The sequence below is a fragment of the Mastomys coucha genome, unplaced genomic scaffold (genome assembly GCF_008632895.1).
Source record: "Mastomys coucha isolate ucsf_1 unplaced genomic scaffold, UCSF_Mcou_1 pScaffold20, whole genome shotgun sequence".
Taxonomy (NCBI): Eukaryota; Metazoa; Chordata; class Mammalia; order Rodentia; family Muridae; genus Mastomys; species Mastomys coucha.
In genome coordinates this window covers 13,338,376-13,358,283 of record NW_022196903.1, presented here as the reverse complement: position 1 = coordinate 13,358,283, position 19,908 = coordinate 13,338,376, and the positions used below count along the sequence as shown (strand labels likewise).

General features: G+C 38.2%; 1 protein-coding gene across 7 annotated transcripts in view; it reads right to left on the bottom strand.

The window, feature by feature from the left end:
• St7 (suppression of tumorigenicity 7) overlaps positions 1 to 19,908 on the bottom strand; it is a 252,070-nt gene that overhangs the window by 186,502 nt on the left and 45,660 nt on the right. Inside the window, exon 1 of one of the 7 annotated variants that reach the window (XM_031381229.1) lies at positions 10,858 to 10,881. The exons of 4 other annotated variants lie outside the window; for them this stretch is intronic. Coding sequence is in view for 2 of the 3 variants with exons in the window: in XM_031381227.1 (XP_031237087.1) it covers positions 9,809 to 9,830 (22 nt within the window). In the remaining variant the exon portion in view is untranslated. Of the gene's footprint in view, positions 1 to 9,808; positions 10,827 to 10,857; positions 10,882 to 19,908 lie in introns of those variants that run through there. 2 more of the 7 variants (XM_031381227.1, XM_031381230.1) reach the window with 2 other exon arrangements.

Below are 19,908 nucleotides of genomic sequence, written 5' to 3'. Positions count from 1 at the left end.
ACGAACATCCCTCTTAACACACACTATGTGTAAAACTGTGATCACAATGGCTCACTATATACACAGATGCAAAACGTTTAAAAGAAAATATAGAGGAAAAATCTCAGCCTGAGAGCAGACACAACTTTTTACACAGTGCATTAGAAATTGATAATTGTGCTTGGTCAAAATTTAAAATTCAACACTGTCAGGAAAACACAACAATAACAAAAACTACATACTAAAAGAAAGTATTGTCAGTATCTAGATTTAACAAAAGTACTGTATCAAAATATATGAGGATCTCTCAAAACTCAGTAAAGACTAAATTTTTAAAATAAGTTATTTAAATGCTACTTCATCAAAAAAAATACATACAAAGGACCGGGAAGTGTATAAAAATCTTCTCAACATATTTCAGAGTGAGAAAATGCACACTGACAACACAGTATGCCATCACATGCTCACTAAATGGCATGAATTGAAAATGCTGACAAAGCCAATATTGGCAAGAATGGGGAAAAAATCAACTCCCCTCCCCTGCGGTAAAACACATATGATGATTCTGGAAAGTGATCTGGCAATTTCTCAAAAACAGCATTTCCAGTTATATAATTGTTGAGAAGGAAAATGAAAGCTTAGGGTCTGGGGATATAGCTTCATGGAAGAGCCTTTGCTTAACACATGTGAGGTCCCGCGTTCAATACACAGCTCTGAAAAGTCAAATAGCCAGATAAAATAAAGTCGTGGCTAAGAAATGAAAACAGGTCCCCAGGAAGAATCATCACTGAGTATTTATATGGTAGCTTTATTCACAAGACCTTAAGACAGGAAAAAACTCTCTGCAGAACCAGGACATTTATTTCTGTTATTCAACAGTAAGAACTCTCAGTAGCTCCAACAACATGGCTGAAAACATTATGCTGAACAAAAAGTATACAGTGTATTGTTCCATTTGTATGAGATTGCAACTAGGGGAACTGGCTGTAAAACATAGGGGAATTCTTTAGTGTGATAATAGCATGTTTAGATAATCTAGACTGTAATAATGCTGACTACAAGAATATACACATTCCATCAAACTATACACTGAAACTGAACACACTGTATGTAACTTGAATCATGTTATTTTCAAACTGATTTCCCACGGCTGAGAGATGGCTCAGTAGTCAAGAGCACTTGTTACTCTTGCAGAGGACCCAGGTTCTGTCCTCAACCCTCATAGAGCAGTTAATAACCTCCTGTGACTCCACTTTCAGGAGATCCAATATCCTCTTCTGGCCACTGGATAAAACAGGAAGTAATGTGATGCACACACATACATTCAAGAAAGATACAAAATGAAAGTAAACAATGAAGTCGTTTCCCTTAAATACCCTGCATATTTCATAATACCAATTTAAGTAAAAAGTATATTTTTCCTTTGATTCATGTGTACTGGCATAAAAAATAAATTTCTACTACACTAGCTTATATTATTTGTCTATACTAATTTAGTACTATTAAGTCTATACTAATTTTGTATTATAATGGCAGAAATGAATAACTAAAAATGAGATAGGATATAAGTCTGAAATATTCACCTTCTGAAACAGTGTGTTAAATATGTCCAAATCTCTGAGCAGTGCCTCTTTAGTCTAGAAACTACTTGTGGCAAACTCTATTTTCCAGATAAAGCTGCAATTATATTTTCCATATTACATGCTCCTCTGCAATGTGACCTTGCCGTTTACACCCTCACCACAAAATGGTTTTTACCCCCCTCCCTTTGAATCTGGCTCATCCTAGTGACTTATATGGCCACTATTATAGATGGAAGTGACTTTGAAGACCTCAGAAGCTAAAGCAATGCAAACAGCACAGCCTCTGCCTGCCCTCTCAGAATGCTCTGTCATGAAATATTACTTCCAAGAATTCACCACTATGCTTTAGCCACATGAGGAAGCTAAGAACAAACCGTGCTGCCCATAGCTCCAGCAAACTCCAAGTCAACAGGTAGGAGACAAAGCTATTCTGGACCTCTTGCTCACATGAGCCTTAAAAATAGCTAGCTACAGCTGCACGGTGGTGGCGCATGCCTGTAATCCCAGCACTTGGGAGGCAGAGGCAGGTGGATTTCTGAGTTCGAGGCCAGCCTGGTCTACAGAGTGAGTTCCATGACAGCCAGAGCTACACAGAGAAACCCTGTCTCGAAAAACAAACAAACAAAAAAATAGCTACAGAAATCTGGCTATAACTGCTTCTGAGATCTAAGGATGGGAACAATAAGTGGGGCTTGCTTAATGCAAAGAACAGTGAAAACAATGCACACTGATTTTTAAGATGCTGTGTTTGGGGCTATAAGATAGTAATAATAACATGATATAAAATAAGCCTATGGAAGTTCAGATGAGAAATCGCAGGCTTCTGAATGAGGCAAGGCTGGCTGGACCAGCTATGTGTTTTTCCCCAGGCCAGACCCTACAAAAAGCCTTTCCTCAATGTCTAGTGGCTAGTCCCACTTTTCCTTAATTTGGTATAGTTGCTTAAATCACACACTCATAAATTTTTCACACTAACTTGGACAACATTTATACTGATAAAGTACTTTAAATGGTGAACATTACACCTTAATAGGCTGGAGGAAATGGCAAAAGTTACAACAGCGAAGACAGTGATTTCTCAGTCCATATACGTTCTCAACAGGCTTGCTGCTGCACCAAATGTGTGCAAAGTCTTGAAATTTAAATATGTGCTTAATTCTGAATCACAACAGGGATACAATTTTATTTTCATGCTGTAGAGAAATTGATGGCTAGAGCAACTTGTTATTACTACATAACCTTTAAAAATAACAATTCAACTTCAATCTGACATTCTCAAGCCATTGTATATGGAAACTTACCAGTTCCATGATAAATTTACACTTGGTAATTAACATTTCCTACGCTATTGCTCTTTTGGGTCGCCTAATCTTGCTCAAAAAGATGACAAGTAAGAGTTGTCCATTGACATATTTCTGACATACTAGAAATACATGAAAACCTCCTTAGCCTAAAACATGATCTTTACCCCTGTAATAACCCCATATGATTAAACATATCATAAGTGTTCACTTGATGTACTAAAAAGCTTAGTGAGTGGTGGTATCTGCCATGCTCTGGGAATACTGTTTAAACTGGAGGAATCTTTGTTCATAAGAGACCCATAACAGCTGACTCATTAACCCACTGGCACTGCTGAGAACCACAACATAACCCAGACCGTGTACTTTACACGTAAAAGTATATACCTGGAACCCTGAAGATAACCACTTTTCCTTAATTTGGTGTATTTGCTTAAATCACACACTCATATATCTATCACACTAACTTGGACAACATTTAGACTGATAAAGTACTTTAAATGGTGAACACTACACCTTAATAGGCTGGAGCCATTTCTGCAAGACTGTTGTGATTACTTAGTGCTACCTGCCACGGCAGTGAGCAGAGGTAGTAAAGACACAAGGCGTTTTCCAACGCAGACGCACCTCATCCATCTCTATCAAACTCTTCTTCAAAGGCGTCCTCCCTCCATGGATCCTCCGTGGACCTTCCATTCTCTCACCAAGTCTGAGGACCTGATTGCTTCCTTTTTTTGTTTTTTTTTGTTTGTTTGTTTGTTTTGTTTTTGTTTTTTGTTACTCCTTCCTACTGCTGGATAGTATTTACAGAGTTGATATTTGGTAAGTCTCTCCCTGGTGCATATGTTCTGACTCTGAAAAGGCAGTTCTCTTAATACTAAAATTTCACTTAATAAGCACAGTTTAAATGTGCACAGCCAAACCCTGGTGGTATGTGGTACAGACACCATTTCAGTGCAGTCAATTGACAGCCCAGGATGTCTATACTTGGTGTTCTTTATCTCTTCTGCCTGCCATTTCTGCCTTACATATTAAACTGCACAATCATTTTTTAAATCCACAACTACCTCTATGAGTCAAGAATACAAACAAAATATAGTGAAGACCTTACAACTTACTATTATAGAATAGTAAATATGACTTGTAATTGATACCAAATGTGTATTTTCTAGGTAAAAGCACAAAAGTAACCACACAATTCATAGTCTGGTATACCAAATGATATTGCATTGAGAGTTAAAATAACTGATTATATTAACTAGATATTATAGATATTGTGAATGCTTTAAAAATACATGTGTGCAGTGACTTTCCTAGCTCAGACTCCATAACAATAAGTACTATTCACATCCTGTGTAATTCCATGGGATTTCTACGGGGAAAGTTCCATATATGGTAATTTTCCCTGATGGATTTCCCACAGTTTAGACAGGATATGAATCTGGTCCATTGTAGCAATGAAAACAGCAAACCACTGGACACTTGTGTAACTTTTGCTGAACAAACTGTAGGCTAACAGGGAGTCCAACACTGAGGTGAATGTAAGAAACCAATGGATATTTTTATTCTACTTTTGAACTAGTAGATAAACATGAATTGTCCACAAAGAAATTTACTCCTATCTTTAAAATATCCTCTTAGATTTAAAGGTTACAATGTTAACTATCAACAGAGAAGATATTCCAAAGGAAGTCTCACATCAGAACCTGCTGTTAGAATGAAAAGGAGACAGAGAAGCAAGTCAAAAATATTACATGACCCTAAACTTCTCCCAAGCTCCTATGAAAGTTTCTCCCAACCTAAATCCCCGTGAGCCACAGCTGCTGTCTCGTAGCCTCATACCTTAGCTCTCTGTGCTACTCTGCTTATCTAAAGCCATGCGATAATAGTTTTCTTTACATACATGTGCTAAGTGCAGACTTGGGAGTTTAGTAAAACTCCAGTTAAGCATTTCTATTTTTGCTTTGAGATGAAAGCATCTAAAATGCAATATAGCTCAATACTAGCAGCCAGGTTAATGTTGTAAGAAAGACAAAAAAAACTGGTGTTCCTAAATTACCCAATTCATATGGCAAATACTACAAAGGGGGAAATAGCAATAGTAATAAAATGTCTAGCATACTAACAGCAGAAAAACAGTTCTAACATGGTTACTAATAATAATCTGGTGTTTATATTGAGAAATTGTCCATTTTAAAGGTGATCTGGGGCAACTATAATCCCTATTCATATTTCAGCTTATCCACTCGTCACAGTAAAACAACAGACCAAAGTTCAACCTTCACACAGCCAGCTGTCAAAAAAGTCCCCTTGGCACACATAAAGGAGTGCAGCTTCTGGTTTCCTTGACAGAGGCACTCCATTCCAGCAGCTTTGTGAGCTAACCTTGCAAGGTGTATTCATCTGACTTATCTCTCGTACAACTACCATTTGAGAATGGCTTTGGTTTTGGCAACATGACACCATGGTTCTTATTACTATTACTAACAAACTATCCAGTTCCAACTTAATGAATGTGTCTATAAGGAAAGTAATGGCAACAGTGAACTTTGGTGCCCACCACAGACAAAGTATATGAGTAGCATCAACAAGTCTTTCTCATTATCCCATCCAAGGTGATACAGGCCAATCACAGAGGAAACTCTGGATCATCTGTCATCACCCCATTGCCGCTATGATCAGATGAGTGTGTCTCTCACTAGTTATTGTATTCTAGTGCTTTCCTCCATGTCTCACAAATGCATTAGTCTAGAATGTTCTCTCTCTCTCTCTCCCTCTCTCTCTCCCTCCCTGTCTCTCTCTCCTTCTCTCCCTTTCTCTCTCCCCCCCCCCCCCTCTCACAGAAGAGTTTATTTGGGTCTATTGTTGCAGGGAGTTAGAATGTTCTCTTTAGTAAATCTGTTACGAAATGTGAATGTAGAAATTAGATGATGCTATATGCCTTGGGGATATCCTATTTCTCAGCAGGTAAGGGACTAGTCTAATAAGGTAGGTGCTTTGGGAGACAAATTAATGTACCAGGGCACAATTCCCAGCGCTTCATATCTTAAACAGTCCCTTTCATTGGCACCCTTGAGAAATGAAAAAGTTAAATACAAGAGGGGGCAGGAGCAGACCTGATCTCAGACAATGCTAATTGATTTTGTTTGAGAATAACCAGCTTTACGAGGGAGGGTGTAAACAAATAGCAACACCACAGTTTTCCTCATGTAACAAAAAGAGAAGCACCATTTTTTCTCCTGTTACCAGTTCTTTTTTAACTTCATAAAAGCTGAAATTTTACCTCTTTAAAAGTTTCCAAGAATTTTTTTTAATTTTGCAGAATTCAACTGATCTTTCTACATAAGCTTCATTAAATGAAGTTAAGTATACTCCAAATATGCATGCAATGCCTGCTTTACTCGATAAAACTTTATTAATGGCATTTTCTCCTTACACTTAAATTATTCTGACACGCAAAAGCTAATTGTATTTCTTCAAAACCAATAAAGAAGAAAAGCATTAGTCTCAGTTCTAGATGTGAAAAATTTCGTGAAAAAAATTTAAAAGCATCTAGATGGTGCCAGAGTGCCAGAGTGATACCATCACAGAGTGACAGAGCGCCAGAGTGATACCATCACAGAGTGCCAGAGTGCCAGAGTGCCAGAGTGATACCATCACAGAGTGCCAGAGTGATACCATCACAGAGTGATACCATCACAGAGTGACAGAGCACCCCAGGGCTACTTTGCTTCCTACACTGCCATGGTGAGTCTCCAGAAGCAGCAGACAAGTTCATATCAAAGCAGAGCTTAAAAAGACAATGGCCAGTCTACCCTAGTACAGACAGGGAAGAAATGGAAATCCACTGGTCAGGAAGATGCAAGTGGGACTGTTAGAGACAGAGGATGAAATGATGTTAGTGGGATGGAGATGGAAGAGTGCTTGCCTGGTATATAGAAATCCTTGGACCGGATCACTTGTACTATAAAAACAGACAAAAATTAAACAAAATAAACTGTATCAGACATTAATTGAATTCATTAATTATTTTTACATAGTTATATAAGTCTTTAATTTTCAAGACATTTGCTCTTTCAAATCCATTTTGTCATTTAGAAAAGGCTATAAATTTTCTTTTCATTTGGGGATGTTTAGGAGAGAGAATTACTTAAGCAAATATTCGGTGAGACAGAAATATAATAATGTAGAACCCAGACCACTAGAGACACCTGATCTCAGAAATATAAGACAAAAAAAATCAACTTAATTATATACTCAACAAGTTAAAAATGAAGACGTGTTCCCTTGCCTTATATGTAAAAAAACAAGAAAGCAAGGAAGAAAATTTAAAAGATTCATTAACATGAGTCTGGGAAGTCACAAATCAGAATGGTAATTATCACTTGGCCAGAATAATGAATGGGAAAGCCATAATTCTTCCTGAGGAAACAGAAATGTTCTGTATCTCCTTCCAGGTAGGGATGCTTCTAGTACAAACATGGGTGCAAATGCTTAGTAGCCATACTAAGACTTATGCATCCTGCGGCACATCAACCAATTGAAACAGCAAGCAACTAAGGAATGCTGAGAAGTGGGGAAACAGTCTTCGCCAGGGGAGAGCCTACCAACTGATTATCCAGTACCAAGGGGTCAGTCCCGAAAACATACAAGCAACATTATACGCTGTATTTAGGTACTTAGTGATAAATACATCACAAACATACATAGATGCGTGTTAACAACAATTAATGAAAAAGGAGGCCATAGATTTGAAAGAGAGCAACAAAGGGTATGTATACGAAGAGAACTGGAGGGAGGAAAAGGAAGGGGGAAATAGTATAAGTCTAGTATAATCCAGTATAGGATTTGTAAGTAAAGAATCAGATGCAAGTAAGGTAAGGCAGCCAGAAATCAAGAATAAGACTCACAACTCTGAAGGAAGCTTCTAGTGTTGCCAGGGTCTACCTCAGCACTGCAAGCGAGGTAGAAAATGACTTCCCTAAGATAGGTCAGTGGTTTGGGAGACTCCTGCTAGAGTAAGTAAAACTTCAGAGAGTACCCCGCCCTACATGTTCTCAGTGTGGAGAGGTTTCAAGGCCTCAAAACACCGCCCAGGGTGAAGTAATAAAGATGAAGGGCTATAGTTGCAAACAGAGCAAACACACTTAGCTTAGAGTACACACTATCTCCTCATCTAAAAGAAGGCAGCCATTTCCAGTCCTAAATGCCCACTGGAAGCATGAATACCTGTGGGCTTCTAGACACAAGCAAGACAAAAATTAATCCTCAGTCAAAGCAAAGAGGTTCTAAGTAAAAGCAAAAAAAAAAAAAAAAAAAAAAAAAAAAAAAAAAAAAAAAAAAAAAAAAAAAAAAAAAAAAAAAAAAATGCATGACAGTGTTCTGTTTGCTAAGCAGTGTTCAATTCTGTTCCAAAATGGTAGCTATGGAAACGAAGAGCAGTTTTCAAATATACCACATAGCACATGGGTGAGACTATCAAAAGATAAGGTTTGATGGTGAAAAAAACAGGCTGTGTCGTCTTGGAAAAACATACCAGACAATGGAAGAGACCCTAGCATAAGGCCTAACAATGGATTTCAACTGCCAATAACCACACTCATTTTCTTTTAATACACAGTATAAATATAATTTTTTTCCTCACCTAAGGTCTTAACAAAATTCCATTACTAAAACAAAGGTGGGAGAATCTCTGCTGGTGGATATCTGTTTCTTGGGTGATAAGAATTCCAATGTACCATTAAATGAATTTTAAAATATTTTCAAATTATTAAGAAACACTATCGTCTTTGGTTGAATGGATACTAAACCTCACTATTAGTGTCTTGAACTTGATTAGAGAATATGGTAGTGTCAGAGATGGGAGGTTTCTACAATAAAACAATAAAAATGAGCCTTTGTCAAAGCCAGTCAATAAACAAAAGAACTGAGAGTCATTAGCTCTTCAAATGCTGCTGTTTTACAATAATCATCAGCCATCCCACACTCACATGGATGGCTGTTACCAGAAAGTTAAGGTCACATTACAAATTAATCAAAAATAGATTTCCTCAATGTCCCGCCTTAACCCAGCCCCCTGCCCCCACTGCAAAGCCAGGCCAGTAGGTCAAAGCTCTAGAAACTCTTAACTCTCACCTTTACTAACCAATGGTAGCAAAATGTTCTGCAGGGGCCGTGCAACCTCACCGACAGGTTATGTTACTTTATATCAAACATTTAAACAGTTCTCAGATAGGTTGGCTATCATGATTGCTTAAATACCTACCTATTTAGTGTGTCTACCAGTGCTGTCCAGCCTAGCCCACTGTGCAGGGCCTGCTCTGCACCAAAGCAATTTCATTGTGTTGAGTTTAAAACAGATACAATGCTGATGTTCTGTGATCTTAGACAACATATCAAAATTGAAGCCATTGTTAAAAAAACAAAAACAAAAAACAAAAAAACACTGTCTTCAAGTAAAACACTATTTATTGTTCTTAAATCTACATGTAGCACCTACTGGTGTGTTCCTGTTAAAAACATGGAGGAAGATATTTAAAGACACCTTTATCTCTCCTTAGACGAAAAATATGAGCCCTTATCTTATAAATGCTGTCATCTCAGAGTCCTCTCACATCTATTTCAGGGTTTAAGGACACTAGAAGCCTCTGACAATGTATTGGTGACAGGCCTGATCCCATCAATTAGCAGCGACTGGGAGGCTGCCTGGATCCTGTCTCTTGCCTCCTCCCTCTCGGAGGCCTGGTTTTTGACCACATTGACATCTCTGGCTTTAAGAATGAATAATCCACTTCAGGGAAGTCCCTTACCCAAGACCAGTTCCTCTGTGATTAGAGGCAAATGCAAATATTATTAACCTAAGGCAAAATGATATGAACTCAAGCCAGCGAAACCATGACAGCACACAGATTCTATAGAACAGAAAAGTAGGATCCATTTACTTACATGAAGATTCAGTACCAAACATGGCTGGCTCCAGAAGCTGCTTTAAAAAAAAAAAAATTAGAAGAAGGGAAAGAAAAAGAAAAGGGAAGTAGGAAAATGTAAGATGTGCATGTGCTCCTGAGAGCAAAGAGATGAGCCGGCTACACAGCAGGGGTCATGAAGCTAGACAATGCAGTCCGAGCTATGTCCAGCAGCCAGATTCTCCTCTGAGCGCTTCAGCTTTCTCTTGAGAATGGAAAGCCAGGTCTCCTACACCACCCCAAATCGAAGAGCTGCTTTTCAAAAATCCAGCAGGCAACGAAAGACTGCCTGAAGTGGCTCTTGAGGGATGCAGTGAGGCAAGGCTAGGTAACTAGCGCAGCGCGGGGCAGGTCTGAGCAGCAGCACAGACTGCAGTCCTCAGCCCAGCTCTAGCGGTAAGACAATAGCAGAGCTTATGCATACGCCGGATGACGTCAGGGACACTGCACAGACTGACTGCGCTGCTTGAACCAGAGGCTCCAGGGTTTCAAGGGAGCAGCGCGATTCAAAAGGGAATTCCTTTGTCACAAAATGCACAAGAGCAAAAACCACAAGCACATTCACCCTGCTGAAGGGCTCTTCATCCTGTGATGCCACTCAGCAAGAGACCTCAAAGAAATTTAAATACTGGCCTTCTACCAACAAACCACAACGACACACGGATCAGGGTTCTTGGTTATATTACAGCAAATAAAGCTTTGCAAGGGAATTAAGGAGCAATGAAATGAGAAATGAGAAGAATAATCTACATTTAAAAGTAATTACAGGAGGGTTCCAGATTATTATCTCTAAATTATGGAAGGTTGACATCTAAGGTTGTACATTTAATCACAAATAGATGAAAAGACATATGCTACATATGTTTGAAGCATTTACACGCACATGACTGCATTAGTGAAATAGTAGTCTCAAATAGTAGAGGTAACACTTTCACTTATTGGCAAACATTATTCAAATATGAAAACCACAGATTTGTGTACACACATTTATTTCTCCTATTATTCCTTCTGTCTTATTTTAAATTTTACCTTTTGAAAACTTCTGTCATTTTCAGAGTAACTCGGGCATTTTAAGGCTGTGCTCACACCTGTGGACAAATGGGAATTTGTGACTAACCTATTTCTTCTTAATCTGCTCAAACAAAAAGAATTGAAAATAATAGCAACTTGCTCCTTGACTCGCAGAGCATTATCTTATTCTTACTCTCCTAAATCTGGTTTTAAAACACACATCTTAAAAGTATGTGGACTTTCTTCAGAGTGACCTACTCCACACAAGCAAAGATGGAAGTTTGTTCCAATGCTTTTAAAATTCTGAAATGTACAAAATGGGTACTGTGTGCATAATGCTTCACTTTAAAAATCATGGACAGAAGGTTCAAGAGTTCAAGACTCCCTCCAGTCATTCTCAGCATGTATACCTTTTTCCATGATTTCTTTTGTTTACAAAGAACTGTCTTAAAATGGACACAGCTCTTAAAGATTAAATTTACGGCAAGAACGTGGAACTGCATATTACACCTAAAAGTAGCATTAGTAGTTCCTCTGGCTATTAGATCTAGATCTGCTGCATCATCTTAGCTGCTTGCATAATAGTTCCTTGTATTCACTGTACAATTTGTTCAAAGTAAACTGTCTTAGCATCCATAAACGCTGAGCCATTATGAGCCACTCTGAAGAATAAGTGTGAACGAAGCTGATGTTCATGTGCAATGTTTCTTTGCTTCCTATGTGTCAGACACTATTTTGGACTTCTCTGTATGCTCATTCCTTTAATCTTCACATCGACTCCACAAGGAGACGCTGCTATTACCTACATTTATAAGTTAATTTGCCAAGATGGTATAAGTAAGAAGTATTATGTTGAGATTCCAATCCAGAAGGTCGGGTTCCAAAGCAAAGCTGTTGGTCTGTCTACTGTAAAACCTCTTGGGAAAAAAAACAAATAATTGCTAAAAATTACATAGCATTTTAAAAGTTCAAATGAAAAAAAACAAATGAGTTGAAAATGTGGCTAGAGATGCATAAAAAAATAAGTTGCCGAGAAAAAGTAATAAAAACCTCAGCATGAATTAAATTGTAAATATATAAAAATGTCCCTGCTTAAAAAAGTTCAAGCCAGCAGCTAAGGAGGAATATTAATAATGTTGAGGCGTATCTGCAGCAAGTAGGAACAGGAATACACTTAAGAGTTGTGGGACCTTAAAACCAAAGTTTATCTCATATGAGTTGTTTGTTTGCCTGCTTACATGAAGACAGTGAAATAATAGATGGATTTAGCCATCAAAAAAAAAAGTTAGAGAAGGTGATCCCCCGAGGATGAGAACCTTTCCAACAAAGGCCATGATGAGGATGATGCAAGGACTCCGCCACCAACTGATGGGCGCTCCTTGCTTTTACGTGAACTCAATGCACAGATCACAGATCAATGTCTCTTTTTGGGTACAGGGTTATAAGAATTAGATTAAAGGTTACAATGTTTTCCAAGAAGCCTTCTTTTTTTATAACCTTAGAGGCATCAGTATGCTAAAAACATTAGGCATCTGACATGTCAACAACATGGGACAGAGTTTGTACCACTTGACTCCTCTGACCCGGAGGCCTGAGGTGTTTCAAACACCTTAGAAAGTTTGATTGCTCATCATTGAGTATTCCTCATTGACAAAACTGCTTCAGAAGTTTCATTTGTTCTAATTATCTCTTCTAGGATGTTCAGAGAATAAACACATACTTTAATGTGTTCCCTAAGGAAAATGTAATGGAAGCAAATGAAGAAAAATAAAACTGATATGAAGTTCCTAAACACTCTACTCCACCTGCCAAAATGAAGGTCACATAGATTTCATAACCAAAGTAATCTTTGAATTCACTTTGTCTAATTATTAATGCGTATGACTTTGCTCTCCCACTTATAAATACATTATTGTGAATTCCAGGATAAAATTATCAATGAGGGCCAGCAAGATCACTACTCTGTAAAAGGATTTTCTGCAGGAGCTTGAGGACCTGAGCAAGTTCAGTCTTAGAATTTCTGTAGAAATGGAGAGAGACAACTCCACAAACTTGACCTCTGGCTTCCAAATGCACATCACGGTACATGTGACCCCAGACACATAAAGGACAAATACATGCAATAGTAACAATAATGAAAGTTTTAATTCAGTTTTTAATAAAAAAAGTAAGAGACCTGATATGTAAATGAATTAAAATTAACAATGAGAGAAAATGCTAATATCCCAAATAATTTATTGTTCAAAATAGTTATTATAAGGGAACAGGGGATGGCTCCATGGTTAAAGCAAGCTGAAGAGCTACCAGCCATATCAGGGAGCTGTGGGTTCAATTCAGAGACCCTACTTCAATGATTATAGCAGCTAGTGATTAAAGAAGACTTCTAGGTCAACCTCCGACCTCCACATGTGCATGTAGGCACACACTGCCAAAAATGAACATGCACACCACAGACTCGTACACATAAAGAAAGAAGAAATTATAAAATTAGAAACATATTGATAAATATAACAATAAAATCTTCTTCAATTAAGTATTCTATTCATTTAACACTGCATGAGAGCACATGGGGAGGGAGCACAAGCTACAGGGCAGAAGTGAAGTGCCAGGGTTAGCTTGCTTGATATCTACTTGTTAAAGTTGCAACGTTAAAATAACCAATTGTGCAAATAAAGCAGTATTTGAAAACAATAGAGAAGTATATAAATGATAATATGCAAGCAACTTAAAATAAAAGACTTAGTACTTCTAGTATTGGGAGGAGGTACAATTTTATTACTGAAAGCATACTCAGCTGGACAAGATGGTTCCGCTGGTAAACTACTTGTTATGTGAGCCCAATGATCTGCTTTCCATCATGTGTAAAGGTGAAAGAAGAAAAGAACTAACTCCATAGTCATCCTCTGACCTCCATATGACTGTAGGGACATGCACACCGGCAATCACACACATACACACACACACACACACACACACACACACACACACACACACTTTTCACACAGTAACAAAATTTCAGAATGCATAGAGTATACTTAAAGGAAGGCTGTCTGTTAAAATGTTACAAATTTGATAGCTTTCTATTGAGCTATCAAATGCACTCTTTCCTTTTTCAGCACAAGAGTGAGTCTTCTAAGACCTAGGTAAGCTCATATCCCAAATAGCCTTGTTCTATAAATCTTCAATACCCTATTTTAGGTTTTCTCTAAGGTAAGTACAACTGTATCACGTGCATGCACACGTGTGTGCATGCATTGGCTCCTGTTGCATGCATGTGCTTGTGTGTGTTTTCTTTTGCAATCACTAGTATAAAGATTTTTGTTTCAGAATTGTTTATAAATTTTATTTTATTTTCTGTATTATGATATAACCTAAATTCAGATGCTTGATTTTAAGCTTTTGGCCAAAAGAAGAGAAATATAAATTTATTGTTGGTTTCCATTTAAGTCTCTATGAGTATAACTCAAACTGATACAGAAGAAACAATGGGGCATGTCTGAGAAATTCCTTTGCATGCTTATCTGAAATTAGTAACAATTATATATAACAAGTTCACATGTGGTAAGGAATAAACTAGTTTATATTTTTAAGCCTACATAATGTGATGTTATTTTAAAAGAACAAATTTAAGTATTATATTTAAAGTTATTCTATATAGTCAGAATCTATTCCAAATTTCATTTCACCTGCATATCCCATAGTGAAGCAGTTAAGCAGGAAACTGGGTATTTCTCAAAGCACAACTCTATCAGCACAAAACCTAGCAGCTCCCCGAATAGGCAGAATGCTTGGGGAAGCGTGTCTTGTGAATACGTGCACACGCGCACATGGTTGCTTATCTCAACTCAGCAGACAATCAGTTATGGCTCTGCACCCCTTTGACTAGGTTTGTAAAGTCATCCTTAGAAAAGTCTCCCCATGTCTCATTTGTTTCCTGTTACTTTAGGTTAAAATGGGGGAGGCTATCTCTCTAATTTCTCTAAGTGAAATACAGAAAACTACAGGCCATCAATTACTTGCTAGAGCTCTCAGTGTTATGAAGTCTCATAACTGAAAGGAGTCAGTGTCCAAACATTTGGTCACTGTGTTCACTCATTTCATGGTATGTACATGCAACTGACCCACTTGAAACACTCTAGACCAAAACTGAATAAAGGTGATAAAAGCCTTTAAAGCATATCTAAAAACTAAGACCACTAACTCATTTATTCAGGTTCTGAAAAGGATGTCAACTTACAGGCATAAGGTCATTGCTGAGAAAGCTCAGATGTGATCTTTAATCCCCCATTGCCAAATACCATGAACCATCTTTTCCTTCACTGCCAATTGTTTATTTGTTTAATGTTTTTTGAAACAAGGTTTCACTGTGAAGCCCTGGCTGCCTTAGAACTCACTCTGTACACCAGGGTGGCCTCTAACTCAGAGATCTACCTGCCTCTGCCTCCTGAGTGCTGGGAATAAAGGCGTGGGCCACCACTACCTTTGATGTCAATTATTATGATTTTGAGTATATGTCTACTCCATCTTGACATAGCTCTTTACCTTTCCTAAAGATAAGACCAAAAATGTACTTTTTTTCCCCACAATTTTCTTTCCCTCTCTGAGTAATTTTAACATTTAGAGTTGTTTTTTAAAAACAAAACAAAACAAAACAAAACAAAACAAAACAAAAAAGAAAAAAAACACTAGTCAGGCAGTTGGTGATGTGATGCATGCCTTTAATCCCAGCACTTGGGAAGCAGAAGCAGGCAGATTTCTGAGTTCCAGGCCAGCATGGTCTACAGAGTGAGTTCCAGGACAGCCAGGGCTACAAAGAGAAACCCTGTCTAGAAAAACAAAAAAATAAAATAAAATAAAAATAAAAATAAAAAATAAACACTAAAATTGCAGCTATTTACTTTGTTTTGTTTTGATTTTTGAGACAGGAAATCACAATGAAGCCTTGGCTGGCCTGAAGCTTGCAAAATATAGACTAGGCTGTCCCTGACCTCACAAAGATCCACTTGCCTTCACAGTGCTGGGATTACAAAATAATTGCCGCTACTTTAAGGAAAATGGGGTAACAATTGAGATGCACGGCTGGGAACAAAGAGTGTCCTCTCAGCACAGAGAGGTGGCTGCACACAGGACCTCACAGGACCTACAACAGCATTCATTGGACCTGTGCAAGCCCCAGACAGACCACAGCGACAGCTCAGGCTCTGAGGACAGCTCTCCCTTGTCCTTTCAGGACTTCCTTACTTCTATACAGTCCTCCTACCATGTGAGCCTCTGCCTCTCTATTTTCCCCAGCAGAAAATGATCACAGCTCCCACTTCTCTGTTCCCTCTTAAACCCAAAACCATAGCTTTACCACAACAGCTTACGTTTCTAACCATACAGTAACTTGCTTTGCAATTAAAGGTTTGGAAGCCCCAGAGTTGGATTATAACCATTCGCCCTCTTTTTCCACATTGTAGCAATGATAACATAGGGGTTTCCTATCTGATCCACAACTCGATTCTTAACCTTCTCACCACATGCCACAGCAAATCCTTCCCTTATACCTCAACCCAACTTATGGCTCCCCTCACCACTTCCCAGCTTCGACTCTAGTGTGCACATAGTCTCGGTAGTCTTTCTCTTTTCCCTCTGGCCTCAAACTTCATTTACTGAGCATCTTAGGTTCACATCAAAGTGTGACAAGAGTCCACTACAAAGGGTGTGTGCCTGAAATAGATTCTAGACAGAGTCCAACTCCTGTCAGTAAGCCCCACCCGCATACCTCCCATCAAAACTTCAAGCGCCAGATAATAGGATAGCCCTACGAAATAATCAGTGTGCTCTTTCTAGATGCACAGCACCTACTTCTAAGCTTTCAAAATTTGATGACAGTGCCCAAAGCTTTCAATGGCTCTCAGACACAAGATTCTTATATAGTAGCAGGGGCCTCCCTTATTACACGGGCCTCAAGGAACCTGACACCAGAATTGAGGGGAATAACTTTAAAAGACTTTTTTTCTATTAGAAGGTTAAGGAGTATTTCAAGTACTGAAGGTTAATCGATGAAAAGAATACACATTAATTAATCTTAATGTAATCAATCAAGACAAACATAACAAGTTATTAAAATGCTAACGGAATGTGAATAATTAAGATTTTCTCTTTGCAAACATGAACCCAACAGTAATAGGATTATTCAACTCACTGGGAGTGAAAGTCACATTGTATACATTTGAATCAATGTTCTACTATGAAGAACGGAATCAAATTACAGGCTTCTATAACAATCAGGGAGGTAACATGTCAGATACATCCTCTAGTGGAAGAGCTGCATCAGGCAAAACACAACGCTTCCTGTATGGTTTTGGTCTGTTCACCTGGTTTGCAAAAAGAAGCACTAGAAAATAGTCAGAGGAACTCAGGAAAATAGTCATGAATGAATCATAAATGGTTGTTCTGGAAAGGAGAGAAATGGAGATATCCTTCAAGCCAATATGGTAGAAATTCAGCTAGCATTGAAGGGAAACAAAGCAGTTACAACACACAATGGCTCTCTGGGACATAAATCATTCCTGCTGCTTTATAATGGGCTGGCAACGTCTTTCTATACAAGGCCGAATCGTAAATATTTCAGATGTTATAATCCCTTCTCAGTCTCTATCACAAATGAACCCTGCTATTTTAAATAAATGATGGTAGCTGTGTTCTGATGGAACTGTATAAGCTCTGAACAAAATGTTTTATAATCACATATCGAGAAATATTAGAAAGCATTGTTTCATACAAGAACAACACTGTGATCTGTCATTGATGTGAGCCTTCCCTGGAAGAAGTCTCTTCCACTGACAAGACTCAAAGTAACAGACTCCATCAACCACTGTCTCAGGTATGTGGGCTGGGAACTCACAGAAATTTTTATCTCAGTTCCCTGCATTTCAAAAGACACTATGGGAAAAGACAGTTTTGACAGTTGAGGACCTTGTTCATTCCCTAATTCATTTGAACTCGTGATTGTAAGTGCTAAAGCAACTTCCAATAAGTCCTTGGTTACTTTCACAGGATAAAGCCATTTCTACTCATTTCCACCCCACATATATCTAGGCATCAAAAACTGTTAAATAAATAAATAAATAAATATCATGTAAGATTTCCTAATTTCCTCACAATTACATTACAAACAAGGAAACTGTACAAGACATGCTCATACTATATATACAATGAACAGTTGTTATGAAAACTGTCTGACTCTGTTCAACACTGTTTGAAATAGAATTATTGAGAAATAAGAAGTATAGATTAAATCTTAATCACATAGTTAAATTCTTTAGAAGATTTGGCATTTCAAACAAAACTTATTTGTGAAACTAAGAAGATGGATTATTTCTGAGGTTCTTTCATCCCTAAAATACAATCAACTGTAGTGAGCTACTGGTCACAGTATCTGACCAAGCTAATTTTTCTACCAAAAGTTCCTGGGGACAGCATTTCCACCTTCCCTTGTCCTTTGAGCAAGAGGCCAATAATTTCTTCTTTATCTCTGGCTTTTTGAAAACCATGGGAAACATATTTTTAATCAAAGAAACTAGTGTTTTCTTAGAAATAACACAATCTTGCCACAGATGGAGGTGCTGTCAGGAGAGAACGTGGTGAAGAGTAATGCCTAGGAAATGATGTGTGCCTCCTACTGGCACACACTCCAAGTTACAGATTCTCTGTAACCACACACAGGGACACATGTATTTTTTTGGCTTCCAGAGAATTTTTTTTTGGCATTGTTAAATTTAAAACAATCATAGTCCTGGACTATATGAAACATACCTCATAAACTATAACTCTACAATCATAGAGGTTTACATCTGCAATCGTACTTACAAATCAAAAAGTATTTTCCAAGCTTCAGTTCCTCCATCTACAGAAGATGATCAGAAGAACAGCCAAAAGAAAGAAGGCTGAGATGCTCAGACACAAACTCTTTTCTTTTTTATTTCCCCAAGATAGGGTTTCTCTGTATAGCCATGGCTGCCCTGGAACTCACTCTGTAGACCAGGCTGGCTTCAAACTCAGAAATCCACCTGCCCCTGCTTCCTAAGTGCTAGGATTAAAGGCATGTGCCACCACTACCCAGCCACAAACTCTTTATAATGCAAACTTGCATTCCAAATGTAAAATTCAATACCTGACCTCATGAAACAGATTTCACCAAAATACAGGTGCACTAAAAGTATTATTTTAAATTTCTCTCAGACTATGTGTATAAACTACCCATGAATAATAGATAAATTTTATGTCTAGCTGTCTGGGCTGGTGCCCTGAGTAGACCTTGGGGCAAGCTCCACAGCCAGTCCCACAGCACCCAGAGGAAGCTCCACTCCCAGGTGCTCTAACAAGTCCAGTGTCACAGGACCTCAGACTCACAGGATCACAGAGACAGCTTGACTCTGAGGAGTTCTGACACAACCAGGATCACTGGAAGGACAGGCTTTAGTCAGATTTAGCACTAGAGATAACCAGATGGTGCAGGGCAAGCATAAGAATATAAGCAACGCAAACCAAAGTCACTTGGCCTCATGAGAACCCAATACTTTCACCATACCAAGTCATGGACATACCATCACAATGGAAAAGCAAGATTCAGATATAAAATCACTTCTCATGATGATGATACAGGATTTTAAGAAAGACATAAATAGCCCCTCAAAGAAATACAAGAAACACAGGTAAACAGCTAGAAGTCCTTCAAGAGGAAACACAAAAATCCCTTAAAGAACTACAGGAAAACACAATCAAACAGGTGAAGGAAATCCAGAATCTAAAAATGAAAACAGAAACAATAAAGAAATGAGAAAGAGAGACAACCCTGGAGATAGAAAACCTACAAAAGAAATCAGGAGTCATAGATGCAAGCATCACCAACAGAATACAAGATAGAAGAGAAAAATCTCAGGGGCAGAAGACACCATAGAAAACATTGACACAGCAGTCAAAGAAAATGCAAAAAAGCAAAAAGCTCCTAACCCAGAACATCCAGGAAATCCAGGACGCACTGAGAAGATCAAACCTAAGGATAATAGGTATAGAAGAGAGTGA